The sequence below is a fragment of the Palaemon carinicauda genome, chromosome 5 (genome assembly GCF_036898095.1).
Source record: "Palaemon carinicauda isolate YSFRI2023 chromosome 5, ASM3689809v2, whole genome shotgun sequence".
NCBI lineage: Eukaryota > Metazoa > Arthropoda > Malacostraca > Decapoda > Palaemonidae > Palaemon > Palaemon carinicauda.
The window spans coordinates 141,698,510-141,720,391 of NC_090729.1; the positions used below are offsets into that span (position 1 = coordinate 141,698,510).

The 21,882-nt window shown below is 45.3% G+C and overlaps 2 protein-coding genes across 8 annotated transcripts in view; one reads left to right on the forward strand and one right to left on the reverse strand.

Moving 5' to 3' along the window:
• The window catches only part of LOC137641521 (vacuolar protein sorting-associated protein 33B-like), a 268,777-nt gene extending 257,588 nt beyond the window's left edge, over positions 1-11,189 (reverse strand). The window contains exons 1-2 of one of the 3 annotated variants that reach the window (XM_068374148.1): positions 11,026-11,188; positions 2,688-3,006 (exon numbers count right to left, since the gene is read on the reverse strand). In XM_068374148.1, coding sequence (XP_068230249.1) covers positions 2,688-2,851 — 164 coding nt within the window. In that variant the 5' untranslated portion in view covers positions 2,852-3,006; positions 11,026-11,188. Of the gene's footprint in view, positions 1-2,687; positions 3,007-10,982 lie in introns of all 3 variants that reach the window. The other 2 variants (XM_068374147.1, XM_068374149.1) reach the window with 2 other exon arrangements.
• Positions 11,190-11,379: 190 nt separating this feature from the next.
• Positions 11,380-21,882, forward strand: part of ClpX (Caseinolytic protease chaperone subunit) — a 241,868-nt gene continuing 231,365 nt past the window's right edge. For 2 of the 5 annotated variants that reach the window (XM_068374151.1, XM_068374155.1), the window contains exon 1: positions 11,380-11,481. The gene's annotated coding sequence lies outside the window, so the exon portion shown is untranslated. Of the gene's footprint in view, positions 11,482-11,627; positions 11,648-12,060; positions 12,193-21,882 lie in introns of those variants that run through there. The other 3 variants (XM_068374153.1, XM_068374152.1, XM_068374154.1) reach the window with 3 other exon arrangements.

Consider the following 21,882-nt stretch of genomic DNA (forward strand, 5'->3'; position numbering starts at 1 on the left):
AAAAAAGAAAAATGAAATTTTTGGCGTAAAAAAATAAAACTAAAACGTAAATTTTTTTATTTTGTACAGAAAAACATATAAAACCTAAAATGTAAAAATTCTAGAAATTCATGAAATATACCTATAATATATTATGTAAATTTATTCAAAATGTAATATTGTAAGCTAGGTGTTTCCTAACATTTTATTCGTTCACATATTTTTCTCTCAGCCCCATGTTGATTATTTTTCTCCACACACACTGCCCTAAATGAAAGAAACATCCTGATATGTTTGCGCGTGGGAATATGCTTACTATTGCATTTTTTGACGCAATTTCGAAGTCTATCAAAACTGAGATAGGATCTAGTAAAGGCTCTAGAGATTTCAACTTGTTGAAAACTAATTTGTAACTTTCTTCACATTTATTCGTGAGTAAAACATATACACAAGGTATTACATTATCCTTTATCAATACATGTACTGTAAAAATTTGTAAGAAAATTCTTGGAGCCGTTTTAAATGTTCCGTCAGCTAACCAGTGTCGATTTTCTCTCAACCAAGCAAGACTCTCATGAGTGCCGAAAATAAAAACTCTATTAACATCACTTATACCACTATCATATAGAATGAAATTATCTCCCGTAAAAGTTAACTGCAAGGATTCCGGTATAACAATGGATGCAGCTGATAGAGGGGGTGGAGGGTAGATTCCTATAATTCTTCGCTTCCTAGATATGCTACTCTTCAATTTCGTCCCAGATCCAATCTTGGCAGCAAGTTCATCTGATAGACCAGCGATAGCATCTCTAAGTAATCGCCTTGGTGGATCATGTGTTGTTGCAGCAGCTTTTAGGACTTTTTTTTTTTTTTTTTTTTAACCATTTCTTCACCAACTTTAACAACATCAGGTGCATGGGAGTGTTCGCCTTTATCGGAGCAATTTCTATGACTTTCGTATTTCATTGTAGTACTCAGGCGTCCTTTACAACATTTCACTTCACAACGCCATGAACTGGTTGTTTGAGTATCTTTATCTTTTCTATAGCTATATCCTTTATATGCTATTTTGTTTTTGTCGCGACTAGAAAGTATAATATCCATGATGGGTTACTTTCAAATGTTTCTAAGAAAAGACTACATAAATCAAAATTTCCAAGTTAAGAAAACGAAGTGATATGCATATCTTCAATAACCATTCAAGTATTATATTATTAACGACCATTTTAGTTAACAACCATTAGTTACAATCGCGGTAAATTGAGATAACAACCATTAGTTACAATCGCTTAAAATCAACCTTCGTTGAAATTGTCAATCGCTCTTAAAGTTTCGTTCAAAATGACTTCTGTCAAAATAATTTTGTTCAAAATGATTTCGCTGTAATAAAGTTCGCTCAAAAGGATGGGAACCATATATACATATATGACTGATTGTGTCCTGGCAATTGGCGAGCAGATGGAGCACTAGCCACAAGTTGGTCCTCTTTCCAAACTTCCGCAGCAGGCAAGTGTTGAACGCACGGGCTGGAACATTACCTGTGGGGAGAAACAAGAGGGTGCGGGTTAGATGACGACGTAGTCTCAGGATGGCGAGAAGATTCGTCATCAGCAGGAGGCTGTCGGATGGGCGAACGAGAGCTGCCAAAGCAACTGGCGAAGGGTCTCTCTGCACCACACACACTGAAGGAGCTGAATGAAAGCTTCCTTAAAAGGGGGTGCAGACACTCCCGAGGATGGCCACGCCTGCTGCAGATCTGAAAGGGAGAAAGGCTTCCTGGAGGCTGGAGGTGAAGATGCTTCTCTGGCAGAAGTAGTAACCTCCCCAGCACCCCAAGGTTGCAATGGAGTTAACTGGTCTGCGCTCCTACTCGATTGTCCTGCGGAGGAAGGCAAGCAAGGAGAAGCTTTGGAGAGAGATCTAGGTCTGCGGGACGAAGAAGCCCAAGGTCTTTTCGCTCCTGAGGAGAACCCTTGGGGAGAGAGATCTCTCCGACTTTTTCTTCCTACGACGGCCAAATTTCTCCCACTAGGAGGCAGGCCACTCCCTACACTCTTCACAGGGCAAACTCTGCTCACAGCGATGTCCCTTCCAGGTCGGGTACAGAGAATGAGGGTCGGTCTCAGCCGATGACATGAAGTTGCCGCATGAGTGCCCTTCGTGACCCGGGCAAGTACTCATGGGAGTGTCAAAAAGAGAACAGTCACACCTGAAAAAGAAAAAGGAATCTGCATAAAGCAATCGTCTGTATGGCCAAGCCTTAAGGAGGAGAGCGCACACGTTCGTTCCCTACAAGCCAAAAGGAAAAAGTGACGTAGTTCACCGATGAGTGAGTAAATGTTGATGGCTGGCTACCCACAAGCCACCCACTATAATGGTTAGGTAGGGTTGCTACCTCACATTAAAAGTCTAATAGCTAACCTTCCAGCTTTGCTTAAAGATAATTCCTATAAATAAAGTAAGGTTTGTTAGTGAAGGAACAATTTATTATTAAAATCCCATATTTTCATGTTCCCATATACTACAATCATTCCATTAACCAAGCTATGTGCTTACTTTGCTTAAAATTAGTAGCCTCTGAGGTGACACTAAAAAATGGGACATAGATAAAAGTTCAGTGTTTCTAAATACACAAATAAATAAAAGACTATTGTTTTGAAAGGAGTAAAATGCTCAAGAGTGCCTGCATTTGATATAAATATATTTACCTCAAAAGTGTTGCTCCAGCAATGCGATCTAGCATCTTCATTAATTCTCCATCAATGATGAGGTCCTTTGCTCCAGGGGCATCTTCAAGAACTCTTACTAAGCGATCACTACTTAAACGGCGAAGGATCTCAACATCCAATCCTAAGCTTCCTGATCGGGACATTATGTTCTCTGTTTGTATGTGGCAGGAATAAATATTTTTCACATGTCAGCTCTGATAGTAATAGGGTTTCTCTCTCTCTCAATCTTCATATATTTTCTTCTAGGTATAAGCTATTTCTAGGCTTACTCCTTACACAGAAGTAAAATGGCAAATGACTGGAAAAAAATTAAAATGAAAAATAAAATCAATATGATAATGCTGCACTTTTCAGAAAATTTAATTAATTCCATGTTTCACATATACAGTATACTGTACAAACCTTTGCCTTATATGCAGTATTATGACATCAAACTGATATTATCATTGGAATAAATAATGGTTTGTGTCTAAGAAAGCTTTATGGTTTGTGTATTTGAAAAAACATTTTTTATTTTTTTTTCATTTTGTTTAGTCCTCAAGCAACACCCCCCCCCCCCCAAAAAAAAAGATGCCTTAATCCGTTATTATTTCTTTTAACAGGTACTGATAGCAGCCCCCTACCCCCAGTAGGGAGAGAAGTTTAGGTTATTCTTCTAAGTACTGTATATAGGAAAGATGAAGTTGCCAAAATGGTATTTTCATTTTAAAATAAATTTTTTAACATACTTACCTGGTAATCATATATATAGCTTACGTCCCTGACGTCACGGCAGAAAATTAAAAACTCGCGCCAATCGCCAGTTGGATAGCCAGGTGTACCACCCCTGCGCCCTAGCGAGGTACCTGGGAACCATTCCAGGAACCCTCATATATTCCATGCCTCTAGTCTCTTAGAGGGGAGGAGGGTGGGACTTTAATTATATATAACTACCGGGTAAGTATGTTCAAAAATTTATTTTATAATGAAAATACCATTTTTAAACATAAGACTTACCCGGTAGTTATATATATAGCTGATTAACACCTTTGGTGGAGGGTTAGAGACAGCTAGTATATCTGGAATTCTGCTTAAGAGATAATTAAAAAAAACTTAAGGGTTCGTACCTGATAAGGAAGCTGACTTTAATGATTCTCTGCCTCATAATGTCTGCTAGTCTTACACGATCCAGCGGTCCTCCCAAGGGCTGAAGATCTCGCAGGGACTGTCAAACCGGTGTATATACCTCATTATGACAGAACCTCCTCCGGTAACCAGTTCCGGGCGCTCATCAAGGAACAAAATTGACCACCTAACTAAAATCAATGATTGTGGAAGACTGACACAATCTCCAGGTTTTCCCCCCGGAGGTGAGAAGGTCCGTCAGGAGACTCTGCTGCTCTGGATCTTTGGGGTCGATGGAAGCTTGCACGCTCACCAACGTGGAGGCCCACCAGTCCAGCCAAGAGGAGACGTTCACCAGGTCCCTCGACACCTCCTCCATCATGGCGGCTTCTGTAGGCGAGAAGGAAACCGGGGCTAAAGAGGCCCTTTCGTCCGAGCCGCCTTGTCCCAGGATGTCTAAGGTCGGGTCCACTTTACAGGGGCCTGGGCGCTGCCCTTCAGGAATGTAAACTTTTCCTTGTGTCTTGAGGCCCTGGAGCAGTTTCGAGGCACTCTGGGACTTGGGGGCTTCCGCATTGCTGGCCACTAAGTTATCTATGTACTCTTGTCCCAGTACTAGGTCTGGGGCAAGAGGAAGGGCCAGGGAGGACTTCGGAAGGGCGTCGTGATGCGTGATTCTCAGGAGGCTTGACCTCCAGGAATTCCCCTTAGGTGCCGAGGGTTCTGTGATCCCATGGTGCCTCCTGATGAGGCCCACCACCCTTCTGTATGCGGAGTCCTCCGACGGGGGAGCTTCTCCTCCGTCAGCCGAGGCCTCGGCCTGGCATGGGGGCGCCGGGTTGCTTGATCAGTAGACCGGTCGTCCCCCTCTTGGGTCCAGGGAGACCGACCTGTAACCGTAGGGAGCTCCGTAGGAGGGTGGATCTCGCTGCAAGGCGGGTACCACCGGCTCAGGGAGGGCCCTCGGTTGCCCCAAGGCTCTGGAAGCCGAAGTCACGGTCCCGGTGGGCTGGCCCGACAACGGGAACCGATCCTTCTTGCTCGATGACCGTACCAGCTGGGCTGGTTCGGTCAGGCTGCCTTCAAAGGAGCGCGTTTCCCCCCGCTGGGCGGGGTGAACCGCAGGTCTCGAGGACTTATGCTTCTGAGCGAGGTCTTTCCTGCGTGGCAGGTCGAGCGGTTCTAGGCTGTGCGTAGGGAGCGGCAGCCTAGACGCCCGTTCACTGGGACGAGAGTCTGGAGAGTGGAGCCTCTTGGACTCTCCTGAAGGGACGTATACCCAAGCGCCGCCGGGAGAGCCATTCCTCCTATACTTACGGGAGTGGGAGCGGGGGCGCTTCCTGCTATGTCGCGACCTTGACCTGGAGCGGGAACGATCGCTTTCGGACCGCTCCCTCTTCCCGCGCCGTTTCTCCCTGACTTCTCCCCCGGAGGATGAATCTATCTCTGACGAGTCCGAGGGCGCCACGTTCCTCGTGTAACGGCTGCCCGCGTGATGCGTGGGGGAAGCTCTTCGCCGCCGGACGTCCGAGATTGGATGCTGGAGGAAATCCTCGGGAACTGCTGTGGAGATCGTCGGCACCGAGTCCACTCTAGCCTATCTATGCCAGGGGGCCAGGGGTCCAGGGTCACGTCCATTCTTAGCGGTGAGCTCCCCGGTGTTTTCGGCAACTTCCACCCGAAGGCATCGCTACTCGGGCGGCGAACTCTAGCGTGGCTGTCCTCTGGCGGGGGAGAGCCCGACGCACCGGCCCACGAGGGCGGGGGAGACTCTGAAATCACAACACTTCTCCATACGGGGTCTTCTGAGGACGCGTGGTCCCCTACCACAAGGCCTGATTCACCAGAAGCACTACCGGACCCTCCGTTATCTCTAGAGGGGCCTGCCCTTGGTTCTTCCCTCACACTGGGTTCACCGGGAAGAACGCTTTGACTAATCAAAACACTGGGGGCTTGTTGCCCTCTCCTCTGCGAAGGAGACGGAGAAGCCGAGGCTTCGTCGGACCGATCACTGGCCGACGGTAACGAAGAAACGCCACTAACTTTTCTGGGGGAACGCTTAGAAGATTTCTTCTTTTTGGTACCGTAGCGTACCCAGTGTATATCATACCAGCTTACGCACTCCGGACACGTGTCCGCGGTGGAGCAAACTTTCCCCCTACACGTGGAACAAAGGGAGTGAGGGTCTACTTCTGGTTTAGAGAGGAAAGCCCCACACGACTTTCCGGCTCTAGGACCAGGGCAACGTCGCACATGCTCCATCGTTCGCACACGAAAGGCACAACACTAGCGAGTTATAAGTACACTGGGATATACACAGGGAGAACGCACTGTAACACTTGCGAATAACGCACTACGCAAGAAAAACACAAGTCCCCACACTGGAAACACGTGGAACACAAACGCGCCAAAGGATCGAGAGAGCGAGAGAGTGAGCTGTTTACAGCTCACGACCAAGAAACTTAATGCCGATGCTGACCCAGAGAGGCAGTGACCTGCCCTAATCCTGCCCTCAGGGCGCATCCTCTGGCGGCGGGGGTAAACCTATATAGAACGGAGTAAGGGGGGTAACGGCGGGAAAAACCTTGGTCGAGATTGAGAGATAACAAGTGACTCCAAAGAAAAGTAGTTCTCGGTGAGTATTTGTGTCGGAACAAATATATATATAAGAAAAAGTAAGTTAAAAGACAAAAATTAATTGCAGTCCAGAATAGGTGAGGAGGAAGAGCGGAAACAACTGCTCTCCATCCAAGCCAAAAGTAAAGTGAGCTAAATCACAGGTATGTGAACAGGAGTGGTAGCAAGCAACCCCCCCTACACCCCCGCTAACTAGGGGTGTGGGTAATTAACCCTCGCTAAATTTTAATGGCTCGTCATTTCAGCTTTGCCGAAAGTATAACCCCTAATAATTAGCATGGTTTGTATTCCAGTTATGGAACAATTGGTATTTCCTGTTGTCTAGGCTGAATCTTAAGTACTTCCTTGAAAACGGATGGATTGGGATCTGGAAGTACATGTCCTTTAGGTCCAGTGTGTACATGAAGTCCTGTGGTCTTACTGCTTGTCTGACCGTGTCTGCCGCCTCCATGCTGAACGGAGTTTGCTTGGCAAACTTGTTCTGAGCTGTGAGGTCGATGACCAGTCTCCAGCCTCCAGACACCTTTTCACAAGAAAGAGTCGACTGAAGAAGCCTGGAGACTTGTCGAGGTACCTCCTGGAGAGCGCCCTTCTTCAACAGGGTCTGGACTTCTGCCCGGAGGCCTAGCCCCTTTGCTGATCCCATCGCAAAGGAGTCTATTGTTACCTTATCCCTGATCAGGGGAGGGAGAGATGTTGTGAAAGAGACCCGATACCCTCAACGAATTACCAAAACTTTCCAGGTTTTGGCCACAAGTTGTTTCCATCTGTCCCAGCAACTTTTTAGGCATTTTCCCACTGGAGGACAAGCAGAGGGAGTGCCTATCCTAGCTTTTGCGGCTTCGGTCGCTGCCTTTAGGATGTTTTCCTACTCTGGAGGACTTAGTGCTTTTCCTCTCCTAGGTCAGAAAGGACTTTTTTGACACTGCTAGCTTTGCTGCTGTCTTGTTCGTCGAGGTCTTTGCTGGACGGGACTGCTGAGGAGCTGGTGGTTTATAGGGCTTGAATGTCAGAGCCCCATGGAGGAGGGAGTCCTGGTGAGATTTCCTCCATCTCTTAGCGACATGTTCCCCATCTTTTGGCTTGAAAAGAGAGGAACCCTCTATAGAGGAGTTCCTGAGCCTAGCGATCTTGGCATTCGGGACATGCTAATGGAATCTCTCAGACACCGCATCTCAACGTTTCAGGATGGTGTTCACCCATAAGTTAGAGACTTGATGGGTGAGAAACTCGATGGTGCAAGTTCCTGAGAGAAGGAAAGTTTCCATAGCTTTCCTGGTACATCCCTTGAAACATACCAGGATTCCCAGGGTCTCCAAACAAAGATCAAGCCCCGAAGTAGCCTGCATGGCATACATCGTGACCTTCTCCTGGTTGAAGATCTCAGCTGCCGAGAAAGAGACCTGATGGCTGGAGAGCCTCTCAAGAGAGACCCCCTTGGTAAACTCTTACAGAGAGTGGTGGAGTGGAAGAACTGGACAAGCTGAAAGTAATTCCCCTAATAAATAGCATAGGTTTGTATTCCAATTACGGAGCAAACCGTCTTTAGAGTCAGGTCATGTTATGAAGCCCGACAAAGAGGTTCATAGGGTGCTCCTTCCAAGGATTGCAGTACTTGCACTACATTCCATGGAGGCGGTCTGACTTCCGATTGAGGGCCAGATAACTCTGAACTATGTTTGAGGAGAGATAATTCCGTCGAGGAGGAAATGACAACCCCGTTTAGTTTAAAGGCAAGGCCTAAGGCTGAGCAATAGCCTTTCACTACCAACACTGAAAAGAGATTTTCCTCACTGAGGTATAACAAGAACTCCGCTATTGTTAGAATAGTGGCACTGAGAGGAGGGATGACCCTTACAAAACACCAACCACAGAAGATAGACCACTTCGCTTGGTAGACAGCTATACTGTAGATGACTCTCAGAGGTATCTACCTCTCTTTCTAGCAACTGGTTGCGAAAAAACTCACGCCGCGAGGAGTTGCTGGATAACCTCCAAGCATGAAGACATAGCAAAGCTACTGCTCTGTGGAATATCTGAACACTTGGTTGTTTGAGTAGATCAGGAAGTGGATGGAGTTCCCTTGGTGCCTCTGTGAGCAGATTTAGAAATTCCAAGAACCATTCTGCATGATGCCACATCAGAGCTATTAAGGTCAGAAGCCTCCTTACTAGGCAGAAGGGAGGGGGATATAGATGTCTAGACTGTCCCATGGGTGTTGAAAAGCGTCTTGCAGAACGCTTGGGGATCTGGTACTTGAGAGCAGTACACCGGGAGTTTCCAGTTGAGAAACGTCGCGAATAGAGCTATTGTCGGCAAACCCCACAAAGTCAAGACTACATTGGCTCTCTGGTGATTCAAAAGACCACTCTGTGCCAACCCTGCTCAGTTTATCTGCTAAAGAGTTTCCCTTGTCTGGGATGAAACGGGCTGAGAGGGTCACCGAGTTGGCTTCCGTCCATCTGATTATCTCTAAAGTCAGATGGCAGAGAGGCTGTGAAAAAGCGCCTCCTTGCTTGTTTATGTAAACCACCATTGTGGTGTTGTCGCTCATCAAGAAGTTTTGCTGATGATTTGCAGTATGTGATGGGCCGTCTCGATTATCGGATGAGCATTCAGCATTTAGAGTGGTCCTCTGAGGTCGCCTGCTTTGACTCAATGCAAGGGCGAGTGAGATAGTCTCAATACATGGGAAGGTCATGGTACCGTACCATCCCTCCCCTGCATATGCGGGAAGAGATCCTTTGAAGTCATGCATATGTCACTCTTACCAATCAGTCTTCTTCTTGCAGCATGAAGAATCTAACAAAGATGAGGGATAGGAGAAGGAAGAACTTGAAGTTCGCCTTCTATGGGATCATGCAGGCCAATTATGACGCTCCTACATGGGGAGAGACCCAAAGTGACTTTCTGAAGAGACAGCACTACCAGGTGATACACCCTTAATGCCTTTCCAGGGTAGGGAAGACACTGCAAGGAAGAAAAAGGGCAGTGCCTCTACTTGAGCACTCAGCGGCAGCAAACCTCCTTCTTCGATGGAGCACAGCGAGGTCTAAGGAAAGCAAACTTCCTTCGATTCCCCTTGTTGTCGTAAGGTCACACTAGCGAGGGAATGAACACCAATCAGACATGCACCCCAATTGCAATATGTATGTGGATACCCACAGGTACAGCTTTTATGAAACAACTGCATTTCTCAGTCAACTTCCTTAATATTGCTTGAACACAAAATTATGTCAGCACATTTATCTAAAAGAAAAAGCAACAGATTAAAACAGCCAGATATGAGGCCACCAAGAAATCATACTTTGCTGAAATCATACTAATACAAAAGGACAATGCTTTGTATTCATATAGGAACAAATTCATCTTAAGAGAATGAAAAATTTTACAAAATTAAATAATTATCAAAGTGTTGTAGATTAGAGGACTCAGGTTGGCTCAGGCATAGAAAGATCTAAGTTCAACCCTATCTTCCTACATCAAAGAGATACGACCTAACCTTTATAACATACTCCCACCCAACTTTACCTACATTGGCGTACCCTTACCTGGGGGATATATAATGGGTCCTGCAACCCATCATTACCCAGGTTCAACTTACTGTAATACAATATTCGTAAAATAATTTTAACAAGTACATTTGAAGACATCTCTACAAAAACATTGGTTTGAACCCCATAAACTAACCGGTTGGTAACAATAACCGAGTATTGAAATATTAAGTTTCTTCTTACAACTCTAACTTTACATTTTGACCTTTACATGTTCACGTTTTGATCTTCACACAGTTCACAGTAGTAGTATCCTAAGAATACACTAAGTAACCATCTTATTTTTCCTGTTAAAGATATTAAAATTTACAAATACCCCAACCACAACTAGTCGACGAGTGTATCCACCGTCCAACAAACTACTCATACTATCAACTTCGACTAGCCTGAGGTTGTTTTTAACCACGGCTAGCCTGAGGTTAAATGTTTGGGGTATATGTATGACAGCGGCCACCTGTCTGTATGATGACGGCCGACTAAGAATACAAGTGTAAGGGGGGGGGGAACGCCCCCCAATAGCTAGTAGGTAAGGACACGGCTTGTAGATTAGGTTAGGGAGGAAGTTTACGTTAGTTGGTGTCCATTTTTAATGCAGACAGGAGGAACTGACAGCTGATATACAAATTATTATTATTATCATTACTACCAGCCAAGCTACAACCCTAATTGGAAAAGCAAGGTGTTATAAGACCAAAGGCTCCAATTGGGAAAATTAGCCCAGTGAAGAAAGGAAATAAGGAAATAAACAATGAGAACAAATTAACAATAAATCATTCTAAAAACTGCTACATGAGCATTAGCTTATACGCCACAGTAATTTTCTTAAAATTAACTGCAATATATTCCAAGTATAAACTTGGGCTAAAGAAGTTTCGTTTCTTAAGGTTTATAGCAATAAAACCTAAATCTAAGCTTGAATGATAAAACTCATTACAAAATTACCAACATTTAGGAAAAGATAAACTTCAAAAGTACTTACCTCTTGTCATATTTGTTTACATTATTTTTCTTTACTTAGTTACAGATGCTGATTGCCGTCATCAAGTGTCGAATAATCTAGATTTGTGAAATTTGGGAAAATACGCTTCTTATAAAATGTTACAACGTCTATACAATTCAATGTCATAAAAATGTAAAAAAAAATATATATATATAATCGCATCTTACTTAATGTTTACTTTTTTAGTTTTCTAAATAAGTCTTGCCATTCCTTTAGTATTTATTTTGAACAATAATTTGGATGGAATGCAAATATGGTACTTTATGAAGATTATATTGCTTCTATATCTACATATAATTGTAATTATATACATTCTAATTTATATTTATTATTTTTTCAAGTACAATATTGGAAATCTTAAGCGGATTATTTCCTAAAAGCATCCACTTACCACTCGGACTTCAGGACTTCGTCCATCAGACCACCACTACATTGACAAGCTGATAAACACAATAAGGATTAGCTATGAAGTATTAAGGTACATGATCGATTTCTATTTATTTCAAACTAAATCAACAATGTTAGTTCATTATATAATATTGTTTTCCTACGTGTTAGTTATGATGTAGCTACCTTTCGGCTCAACAGTAAACCAAAGCGAATACGGTGTGAGAGAGATCAGCTGAGTTTGGGTTAGTGAAGAGGTAATGTAACTCTTTATCAAAGCACTGTCTGCTTCGCAATCTCTTCTCTTCCCGAACCTGTCAGTTTTTCTGTGCTTTCAAGAGCGGTTTTCTATGTTTATGTTAGGTTCATTAACATAGCATCACAATTGGCAAATCATTGTTTATGTATGGCAATTTGTTACGTAAGTTCGTGTTGCCTAGTAGTCACAAAATTATATAAACGTCGACAATTATCATCACTTCTTTTACTTCATATATTCTACTGTAGTTGTTTCATTACTATTTAAAGCTACTGCGAACAGCTTTAGGTAAGACATGGTATATTCCTGCAAGAAGTGAACTTTTTTTGTACCAGTGCTTGTAGCAACTCAAGGTTGCCAACTTTCGAGGTCGTTTCTTGTGTAGTAAGGCTAGATCGCTCAAGGCACACAGACAGACAGACAGACAGACAAGGTCTTTTGTATTTACAAGTTGCAGTCACACTCCAGGAAGTAAAAGGCCAACCTTATCTCTCCGTCTTGCAGTTGGTGTGTGATCTCGTTCATTTCAGAGGTTTACTGTTGGTATGGACTCATAAGTTTTGTAATGTTCATTTGTTGTGTTAGGAGAGCAACTTACCTAATTGAAAGTGAGCTAGGAAGTGAAGTTTCATAACATTCTACCAATAGCATTCACTACTCTACTTTTGGCCTTGTTATTGTTACAGAGCTTTGGTGGTTAATACATAATTTTCTTGCCAAATATGTTTACAGTTGGATACCTTGTTTTTTTATGCACTTGTGATCATTATTGTTATTGTAGACCACTGTTTTATGAACTTCCAATATAAGATAAAGGGATGGATTATAATGGGAAATGCTCGTGGACATGCTAGAGTGTACACATAGCAGCTGTGCTCTGACTCGCTCACAGTGTTAATCTTGTTTACTTTTGTAGATAAAAACATTAAACTAGTAGTGTTTTTATAGAGGAACATAAGTGAAGATATAACTACACTGGAATATTGCCTCATGCGTTGATCTGGAAAGGGAAAGGGCAAAGAATGAATAGGATGCAATCCTTGTGCTGGTTACTTAATAAAAAGTATTTATATAGATAATAGCATCAGTGTTGCAATCAGAGAAAATACTATGCCCTTATTGAGAATGTGATAACAAAACTAAAATTGCTGTGAAAAACAGGAATATATGGGGGACAAAAACCTCAAAAATTGAGGTAGCTTTACAGATAAGAAGCCAAATCATAGAGGAATATAAAGTAAGAATTGTTCAATTGGAGAGCAACATTGGGGTGTCGCTGTTGACTCGGCAGAGACTACCCAACCTACTAACCCAAAAGCTGATAATCTCACTAAGAAGGTTGATAGTCTAGTGAAGAAGATTGAAACAAGTCAATATTTCAAACACTGAGGATCCCAAAAATTGAGAAAATATATGTTACTCTGTTGGTAATCAAATCAACGCAAACTTCAACTAAAATCACTAACAGGTAAAATGAGGATGTAAAAGTACTCGGAGATATACCAATTCTTAATACGAGATCTACTTCTGATGGAAATGTAAATTTTGTTGATGAAAGGATTAGAGACAAAGCACAGAATAAGATACAGAACATGATTACTGATATGTGAAGGAGAAACATTGGGAAATAGAAATGAAGATATGCAATTTATTCAGCGATTGATATGATGTAGTAAATGTTTTGATTCATAGGAATTGTTTTTTGGATACAATTCACAATGTAGAGAAGATAAGTCTGTTATTCAAGAAAAGCATTGTGGGTGAAACTACCCACTACATACTGAAATGTGAACCTGAAATTCAAAAGGCAATTTATGATAATGGAAAGAAAGTGATGTTACGATGGGACATGTACAGTATACATCATAGGTACCACAGGATCTCCTGCTATCACTCTCAAAGGTATGGATATTTTGAAAAAGACTGTAAGTTCAAGATATGATAGTGTGTGGGTTAATATGCTGAAATCATAACACCAAGGTATGTAACTCTCAAGAAGTAAAATGTATACATTGCATTAAGTTGGTAAGGGTAGAAGAGACTTAAATGTGGTAAGCAACTCTAATAGGATGACACTCCAAAATCAAACCATTGTTCTTTAGTCGTAGATGGTGCCATAGCCTCTGTAACATGATTTTCTTCTGTCTTGGGTTAGAGTTATTTTGCTTGTGGGTACACTTGGGCACACAACAGTATTCTCTTAACTAATTTCCTTTCCTCATAGGGCTATTTTCCTTGTTGAAGCCCTTGGGCTTTTAGCATCCTTTTCCAGCTAGGGTTGTAGCTTAGCCAGTAATATTAATAATAATGATATAGTGAATTCAATAAATGGCCAAGCTTTGGATATAGAATTGACGAGCATAGCAGAGAATACAGATCATGTATACTATGGATGTTCTAAACAGCTGATATACAAATATTCAGTCTTTTGAGAAATGTGACATTGTTTATTACTGAAATCAGAAATATGGATAAATTATTTTGACAAGTCTAAGATAGCTGAAATGATCCCCAATACACATGCTTTATTTCATATTCCAAGAGAGGGCAAGTTAAGGGATGGAGTAGGGTTTTTTGTTTTTAAATGCTATTCTCATCTAACGATAATAAGAACTATTGTAACCAAGTTTTGAATACTGTATATGGTAATAAACTTAACACATAAAAATAAATTTGTTCCGTAACCGAAATACAAACCACGCTATTTACATAGGGTATTTCTTTCGGCGTAGCTGAAATGACGAGCCATTAGATTTTTAACGAGGGTTAACTACCCCCCCCCCCCCGCTAGTTAGCAGGGGGTAGGGAAGGGGTAGCTTGCTACCCCTCCCCCCACACACTGGTGAGTTGTCTCACTTCACTTTTGGCTCGGACGAAGTACGGACGTTTCTGTTTTCGTCCTCGTTAATGACAGCCTTAATTTGTTTTTTTGCTTTTTCTAGTTCTGTGTGTTTGGAAGTTGGCCTCGACCGTTATCATCGCTATGCGCAAGTGCCCTGGACTCGCTGGCCGCCCTTGTGGGACCTTCATGTCAGCGGAGGACACCGATCCTCACACCCTTTGCCCGCAGTGCCGAGGTCAACGGTGTGAGAGGGAGAATACTTGCAGTGAGTGTAGGGAGTGGTCTGCCTCCCAGTGGGAGAAGTTCGGCCGTCGGCGTATGCAGAAGTCCAAGAGAGAGACCATTCTCCTTCAGGGGCAACCTTGAAGAAGGAAGGCTCTAAGGACTCCTCTTCCGCCGCCCGAACCTCCTCCGAAGCTCCCACTCGATCGGACTCTCGTGAGAGACTGCCGAGTGGTAGCGCAGGCCCAAGTGGTGTTTCCCGACCTCGGGGTGTGGGAGAGGGCGTTGCCTCCCTTAGTGTGGCAGCTCCCTCTTCTCCTCCGGGGGAGGATATTTTGGATTTTAATGAATATGACCAAACTGTGTCTAATGATGATTTATTCCAGCTTTGGGCTTCCTTGGGGCTTAAGGGCTTGCCCTCCAAGGAAGCCCTGTTTGACCTGATCCAGTTGGGTGCTGCGGTCAAACAGTCGCCGGTAATACCGGAGGTACTCCCTTCGAATATTGTCGACACTGTCTTGGCAGAGCCTTCCGACGGGTCTGGTCAAACCCTTGATGCTGCGCCTGTTGCGGACGTTGCTGAAGGCTCTCCTCCCCCCTCCGAACATCCTTCGAGGGGGTAGGGGAGTCCCACGGTCTCTCCTGCAGGCGGGTCTCCCCCTCGGGGGAGCGCGCTGACAGAGACTCCTCTTCGGAGGACTGATGACTTGGACGCCCTTCCTCGAGGTCGTATTTGCCGTAAGGCCCGTCGGCCTCTCCGCAACAGAGGACTTCCTTCTCCCTATAAGGGAGTTAGGAGGCGCCTCTTTGGTTCGTCCTCTCCTACTCCTTCCCCTGAGGAGGAGCACCCCCGTCAGAAGCAGACTGTCACAGTAGCGTCCCTTGACCTCTCCGCAGATCGTTCGCGATCTCCCACGCCTGCCAGACCTTCCCACCTGCCTTCTCCGTTCCTGGCTGCAGATACTCTTTGGGCGCCTTCTCACCCTGTCATCCAACAGGCACTGATCCCTTCGGGGAAAAGGGACTCTACTTACGGTGTGGGTAAGTCCCTTGCGCGTCAGGGTTCCCCTGCGCGTTCGCGTGCAGTAGCGCACAAGCGCTCTCCAGAGTTACAGTCTTCGGACTTAACTCGCCAGCGCTCTCCTGCTTGGCAGCGATCACCTGCTCGCCAGCGCTCTCCTTCTCGCAGGTCTCCTGTGAAATAGCAGCGCCCTCATGTTGCTGATGTGCGCAAGGCGCACCTACGTTCTCCTGAGCGCCCTCGTTCTCCTGTGCGCAGCCGCGCTACTACACAGCCTGTTCCTGATGCGCGCCCAGCGCGCCAACGATCGCCAGATCTGGACTTAGGCAAGGGTTCCATCCCGTCGCCTCGCCCTCGCGCCCTTCTGCTCCTGCGCAACAGCGCTCATCTAGAGCTCCTGTTCGCGACCGTTCGCCTGCGCGTTCGTCTCCCTCCATCTCTTCAGATGTGCGCAGTAATCTTACTGCGCGCCCTCGCGATCACTCGCCTGTGCGCAAACGCTCTCCTGAGTGCCAACGCCCTCTTAAGACTGATCGCCCCAGGTCTCCAACTCCCTAGTTAAATGTCGCATTTTAGCCATTTTTAACCCAAGGAGTCAAGCAAACAAGCGTGACGTCGTACGTCCATCTAACAGGACGTCGAGTGTCTATCGAGATGCAACGTTAACCATCAAGCACAATGCGACCCCGAGCGTCAAACAGCTCGTGGCATGGACTAGTACGCGTTCCCACCATTCATAGTGCTGTACAAGGTGTTACAAAGGCTCGTGTCTCTCGAGGGAACCAGGTTGACTTTAGTGGCTCCCTTCTGGCCGTCAAGAGGTTGGTTCACAGAGGTACTGGAATGGATGGTGAACGTTCCAAAAAGCCTGCCATTAAGAATAGATCATCTCAAGCAACCTCACTTGGCAAGAAACCATCTAAACCTCCAAGCTCTACGTCTGATTGCCTTCAGACTATCGAAAAACTCGCAAGATCTAGAGGATTTTTGAAGGAGGCAGCTAAGGCTATCACTAGGACAAAGAGGATCAACCATCAAGGTGTACCAGTCCAAGTGGGAGGTTTTTAGAGAGTGGTGTACAGCTAAATCAGTTTCTTCATCCAGTACCTCTGTAACACAAATTGCCGAAGAAGAACAGGGAAGTGGTCTTAGCAAAGGGCCACTCACGAGAATGTGAGAAGTGGTCCTTACGTACCACACAACTGCCACCTTTGAAAGTTGGAGATCATGTGTACTTACAGAACCTGGTAGGCAATCACCCTAGACACTGGGACCGCACTGGAGTGATAATTGAAGTCCGCCAGTTCCATCAGTATGCTATTCGGGTCGATGGATATGGTAGAGTGACGCTCAGAAATCGTCAACGTCTTAGGAGATTCTGACCATACCAGCCTCCTCCTGATAGGATTAATCCCGTACTTCACACTCACCCCAGAACCGGCTTCAACCAGCCTGCGAGCACCGCACCTATCATGACTGAAGTTGCAGAAGGTCTACCTGAGCCAGAAGCTGCACCAGCTCCAGTTGAAGTCTCGTATACAGAGCCAACGACACCACAACCCAAGGCTGACAGCTACAACTCCTATGCAGTTACCGGATCAACAGGAACCTGTCACCACTCCGTCAGGTCCATCCTCACCAGAATCCACAAGTGTTCCACCAGTTACTAAGCTACTATTATCCCTGAGGCATCTTATGCCTCATAACAAATCAGGCACTAGGGAAACGGTGCCTTTTAGATAACATTTTAAGGGTTAGTGTGACTGTTCACTTTGAGCCCAGGGTCTTTTGTGGGTCACAATAACACCCCCATGGAAGAGAGATGAGGTCTCTATATTAAGTGTATGGAAGTGCCATTGACGAATGGCATTTGAGTCACATGTATAATTAATCCGGGCTATGTGAACTGATCAAGTGCTCCAAAAACTATTGATGTTTTTATATTTTGGTAGTCAGACTTACTACAGAACTTTCACAAGTTGCTGTTTCCAGCCCATCAAGTTTTATTTGTACCTCTTAAAACTTCCCCCTATGAAAACGAGATGGATAGATATGTCATTTACCTCAGTTTATTCATTACTCATGTTTGTATCTTCTTTACTTATGTTTGTATCTTCTGTTACTTAAGTTTGTGTCTCCTGTGTACCAGGTGACTCATCAGTCATCCTTTTGACTAAATAAATTGTTATACAAGGAAGAGTGTGTCTTCTATCTAGCACCCTCCAGTGCACCAGCATTACGTCAACGCCCTTCAACAATTCAAGGCTGTCCAGAGCATCGGCACTCTCCAATGTTTCAGCGCCCTTCGGTGCCTCGGCACTCGCCTGCTCATCAGCGCATTTCAATGCCCCAGCGATCTCCTGCGCATTCTCTAGAAACTGCACACCAGCATCATCCTGGGCATAAGCGCTCGCCAACGCTCCAGTACTCTCCTCCTCACTCGCTCAAGAGGTAAAAAGAACGAAAGGGAAAACTTTTTGACAGGTCACCATTGCCCCATTCCCCTCCCCGCGTATGCATTACATCACGCCCACCAGGAAAAGAGGGGAGAGGCTTCACAGAAGGGTTCAAGATCCCGAAGATTCCATCTTCATAGGCGGATCCACCGCATCTACCATCGCTCGAGATTCCTCACAGGGAACCCTTGGTCCCTTTCTTTTCTGTAGGTTTTTCTGACAGTACCATTGTCAGCAAGCACGATCTGGATATTGCAAACTGCCTATCATTAGTTCGCAAATCTCTAATTGCCAGTTCGCTGATCACTAGTTCACCGACTGCCGTTCACTTGTCCGCCGATCGCCGATTTCCAGCTCATCTTCCACCAATGAGAAATCATCAACTGACTGATCATTAGTTCGCCGATTGCCAGTCCTTGATTGAGCGCTGATCGTCAATGGCTCACCAATCACCAACTGACAATCATTAAACCATTCTGCTGTTTCTCAGGACTCTCCAAGCTGATCGCCAACTCATTAATCAAAAACCTTCCTTGGCTGACTAACCAGACAGCCTTCATCTGCCTGTTAGTTACCATCTTCGGCTCACATCGCTGATTCACCAATCATTAGCAGTTTGCTGTTCACCAGCAGTTCCTCACTCAGATTCTCAAGTCAACCTCTGCCCGTGGTTCCTTAGATCGGAAAGCAAACCGCACTTATACTCGCCATTCGCCATCATACCAATCCACTAAAGCAATCAGCAGGCGATCGACAGCCCCCCATCAGCGACTTGTCGACAGGTGACTACTTGTGAGCACTCTCCAACTGCTCAGTAGCCACGATACCCAGCCATTAGCCATTGGTTAACGTTCGCCAGACCAATGCTGTTCGAAGGAATAGCACAAACACCGTCAGGGCGCATGGTAGGGTCAAGCGTTGCCTTACCCACTATCAGTTAAAGGAATTCTCTCAGGGAAGAATCGTTACACAGGGTATCACGTCCCATCTTTTCCTCCACGAGTCAAGACTCCAGCGTCAACAAACTCCCATGCAAAAGGATCCGCAAGGCTGTCCCTCTGGGTCGATGTCCACACCATATTGGAGAAGTTGGGACAAGGAGTAAGACCACATGTCTTCATGTGAACACTGGACCTAAAGGATGCATATTTGCAGGCCCAAAGCATCCATCATCTAGGAAGTATTGGAGATTCAGTCTAGACAACAAGAAACACCAGTTCAGGGCACTGTGCTTCAGTCTTTCTGCAGCACTCATCCAGAGCTCACAGGATCGGCTTCTGTCTCCTCCGTTTTCTGGACGACTGACTGATCCCAGCAGACTCGGTGACAACCTTGCGTTAGCACCTAAACCTCTGAAGTTTTTTTTACCAAGATCTGGTGATCATGGTAAACCTTGGGAAGTTTTCCCTATTTCCCTATCAGAAAACTGGTATATCTGGGAATGATTCCAGACACCAATCTCCACAAAAACCTTTTCATCAAAGACAGGGTAACGAGGCTTAGGGTAACGAGGCTTAGAAAGGTCACAAGACCCTTTCTCAAGACAAGAATTCCTCCCAGCCCAGAGTGACTTTCTCCTCGGACTCCTATCATTCCTGGCCTGTGTAGCTTCCAACGGCTGCCTCAGAATTTGTTCTCTCCAGTGGCAGCTTGAGTCCGATTGGAATGAGGCCTTCGATTTCCCGGACATTCTAATCCCCCATCGGACCAGAAGCTTGGACAAACCTCAAGAGATGGGTGGCAGTCGAGAATCTACGGAGTGGTGTACCCTTGTCATCCTCCCCCCCTCCCCCCCAGACTTGATGCTACGCTCAAACACATCAAAAGAGGGGGTGAGGGACCATCGTGATGCACCACACGACCTCAGGCCTCTGGACAGTGTCCAGTCCAAAAGTACCTTCACTTAAATCTCTTAAAAGATGAAGGCCAACTTTCCGGTCCTTCAACAGCCTCATCAGTTCCTGACGGGCTACTCAGTGGTGTGATGAGCGACAACACCACATAGGGGCTCACATCAATAAGCAGGAAGGAACTTGCTCGCAGCCTCTTCCCACCTAACAGTATAAATACTAGGATGGGCCGAAGTCCGCTTGGTACCACTATCAGCCCGCTTCATTCCAGACTAGAGGATTGTGCTCGCCAACAATCTGTGCACAGCATCTCAGATAAGGTGTACCTAATGGTCTTTGGATCACCTTGTAGCCCACAAAAGTCCTGACTTTATGGGGTTCTCCAACTGTGGATCTGTTCGCAGCGCCCCTAAACCTCAGGCTTCCGCTGCCCCCCTGTCCTAGACCTCAACGCTCTCTGGCAAGAGGCATGCCAACAACAGCGGGCAAAACAACGACGTTTACGTCTCGTCTCCATTTTGTCTGAAGAGAAGGGTACTCAACAAGGCTAGAACATCGGTCAGCTTCTCAAAGTCTATCATAGCTCTGCTATGGCATTACACGGAACGGTTTCCAAAACCTTCTGCAACTCCTGACGTAGCATTCAAGAGAACCCTCTCCACATCAAAGACAACCACACTTCGACATCTACCACAAGCTATAGCTTTGCTATGATCGTATTCCTGGAGACTACCCAGCACCTCCTCTCTCAGAGAGGCTTTTCGCAATAAGTTGCGAAGAGGTTGTCTGGATATCTGAGGAATTCCTCAGCATCAGTCTACAAGGCAAAGTATAACGTCCTCTGTGGTTGGTGTCATGGGAAAGTGTATCTTCCACTCGATACCTCTATTCCAGCAATAGCGGAATCCTTGAGGACATGCAGGAGGAAAAGACAATCACTCAACCTTGAGTCTCACCTTCAAACTGAAAGGATGGGACATCCCCTCATCGCTAGATCTTTCCTAACTAGTGCGGACTTACAAACTTGCCTTTTCCCAGTCGGAATTGAGACCACCTTCTCGGAACATGGTTCGAGTTCACTGGTCTTGAAGGAGACCTCCCTACGGTCCATTTCACTGGGCAACAAATTTTCACCTGATTTACAAGACAGTGTTCCTACACACTTTGACAGCGGCCAAACGAGTCAAGCAACTTTGTGGTGTCTCGTTCGACACCGCCTATTCATGAGAAGGGTGAAAGGCAACGTTCAGTTTCATCCCTGAGTTTGTTACCAAGACACAGTCTCCAGAGGTGACGGATCTTGTTCCCTCGAACCTTAGTGGAAACACATTCAACCTCCATCTGCTTCTGTTCCGGGGAAACCTCTCTTATCTACTCTTCATGAAACTCAGGCTTGTTTATGAAGTCAGATGATGACTTTCTCCCTTAACCGGAGCTCCTCCTTAGGCCGGAGTGGTTGGGAATGAATATACTGTATTTGTTTTTCATAAGAGAACCCCTCCCACGATCTTGAAATAATCGGCTCGTGTCTTTTTCGCCAAGGAAAGAAAGTCCAGACTTAGCTACAAGGATACTATCTTGTATCTTCCATCTTCCTCTTGGAAATGGTAAGCAGCCTCTATCTTCTTCCTCATGATTGGAGCATCTGATCTCATAGGAAAACGGGGGATGCCAGAATATAGCTATGCTTCGTCTATTAAAAGTCTCTACTTTTAGTCTCTCCTCGTGAGGCAAGCTGAAACTTCAAACCTTGTCATGCAAGGGAAGATTTTGAGATCAACCAGTTAGCCTCCTGTATAGGATCGGCTCTCGTCAGGAAGACCTCGGCCTACTGACTGATTT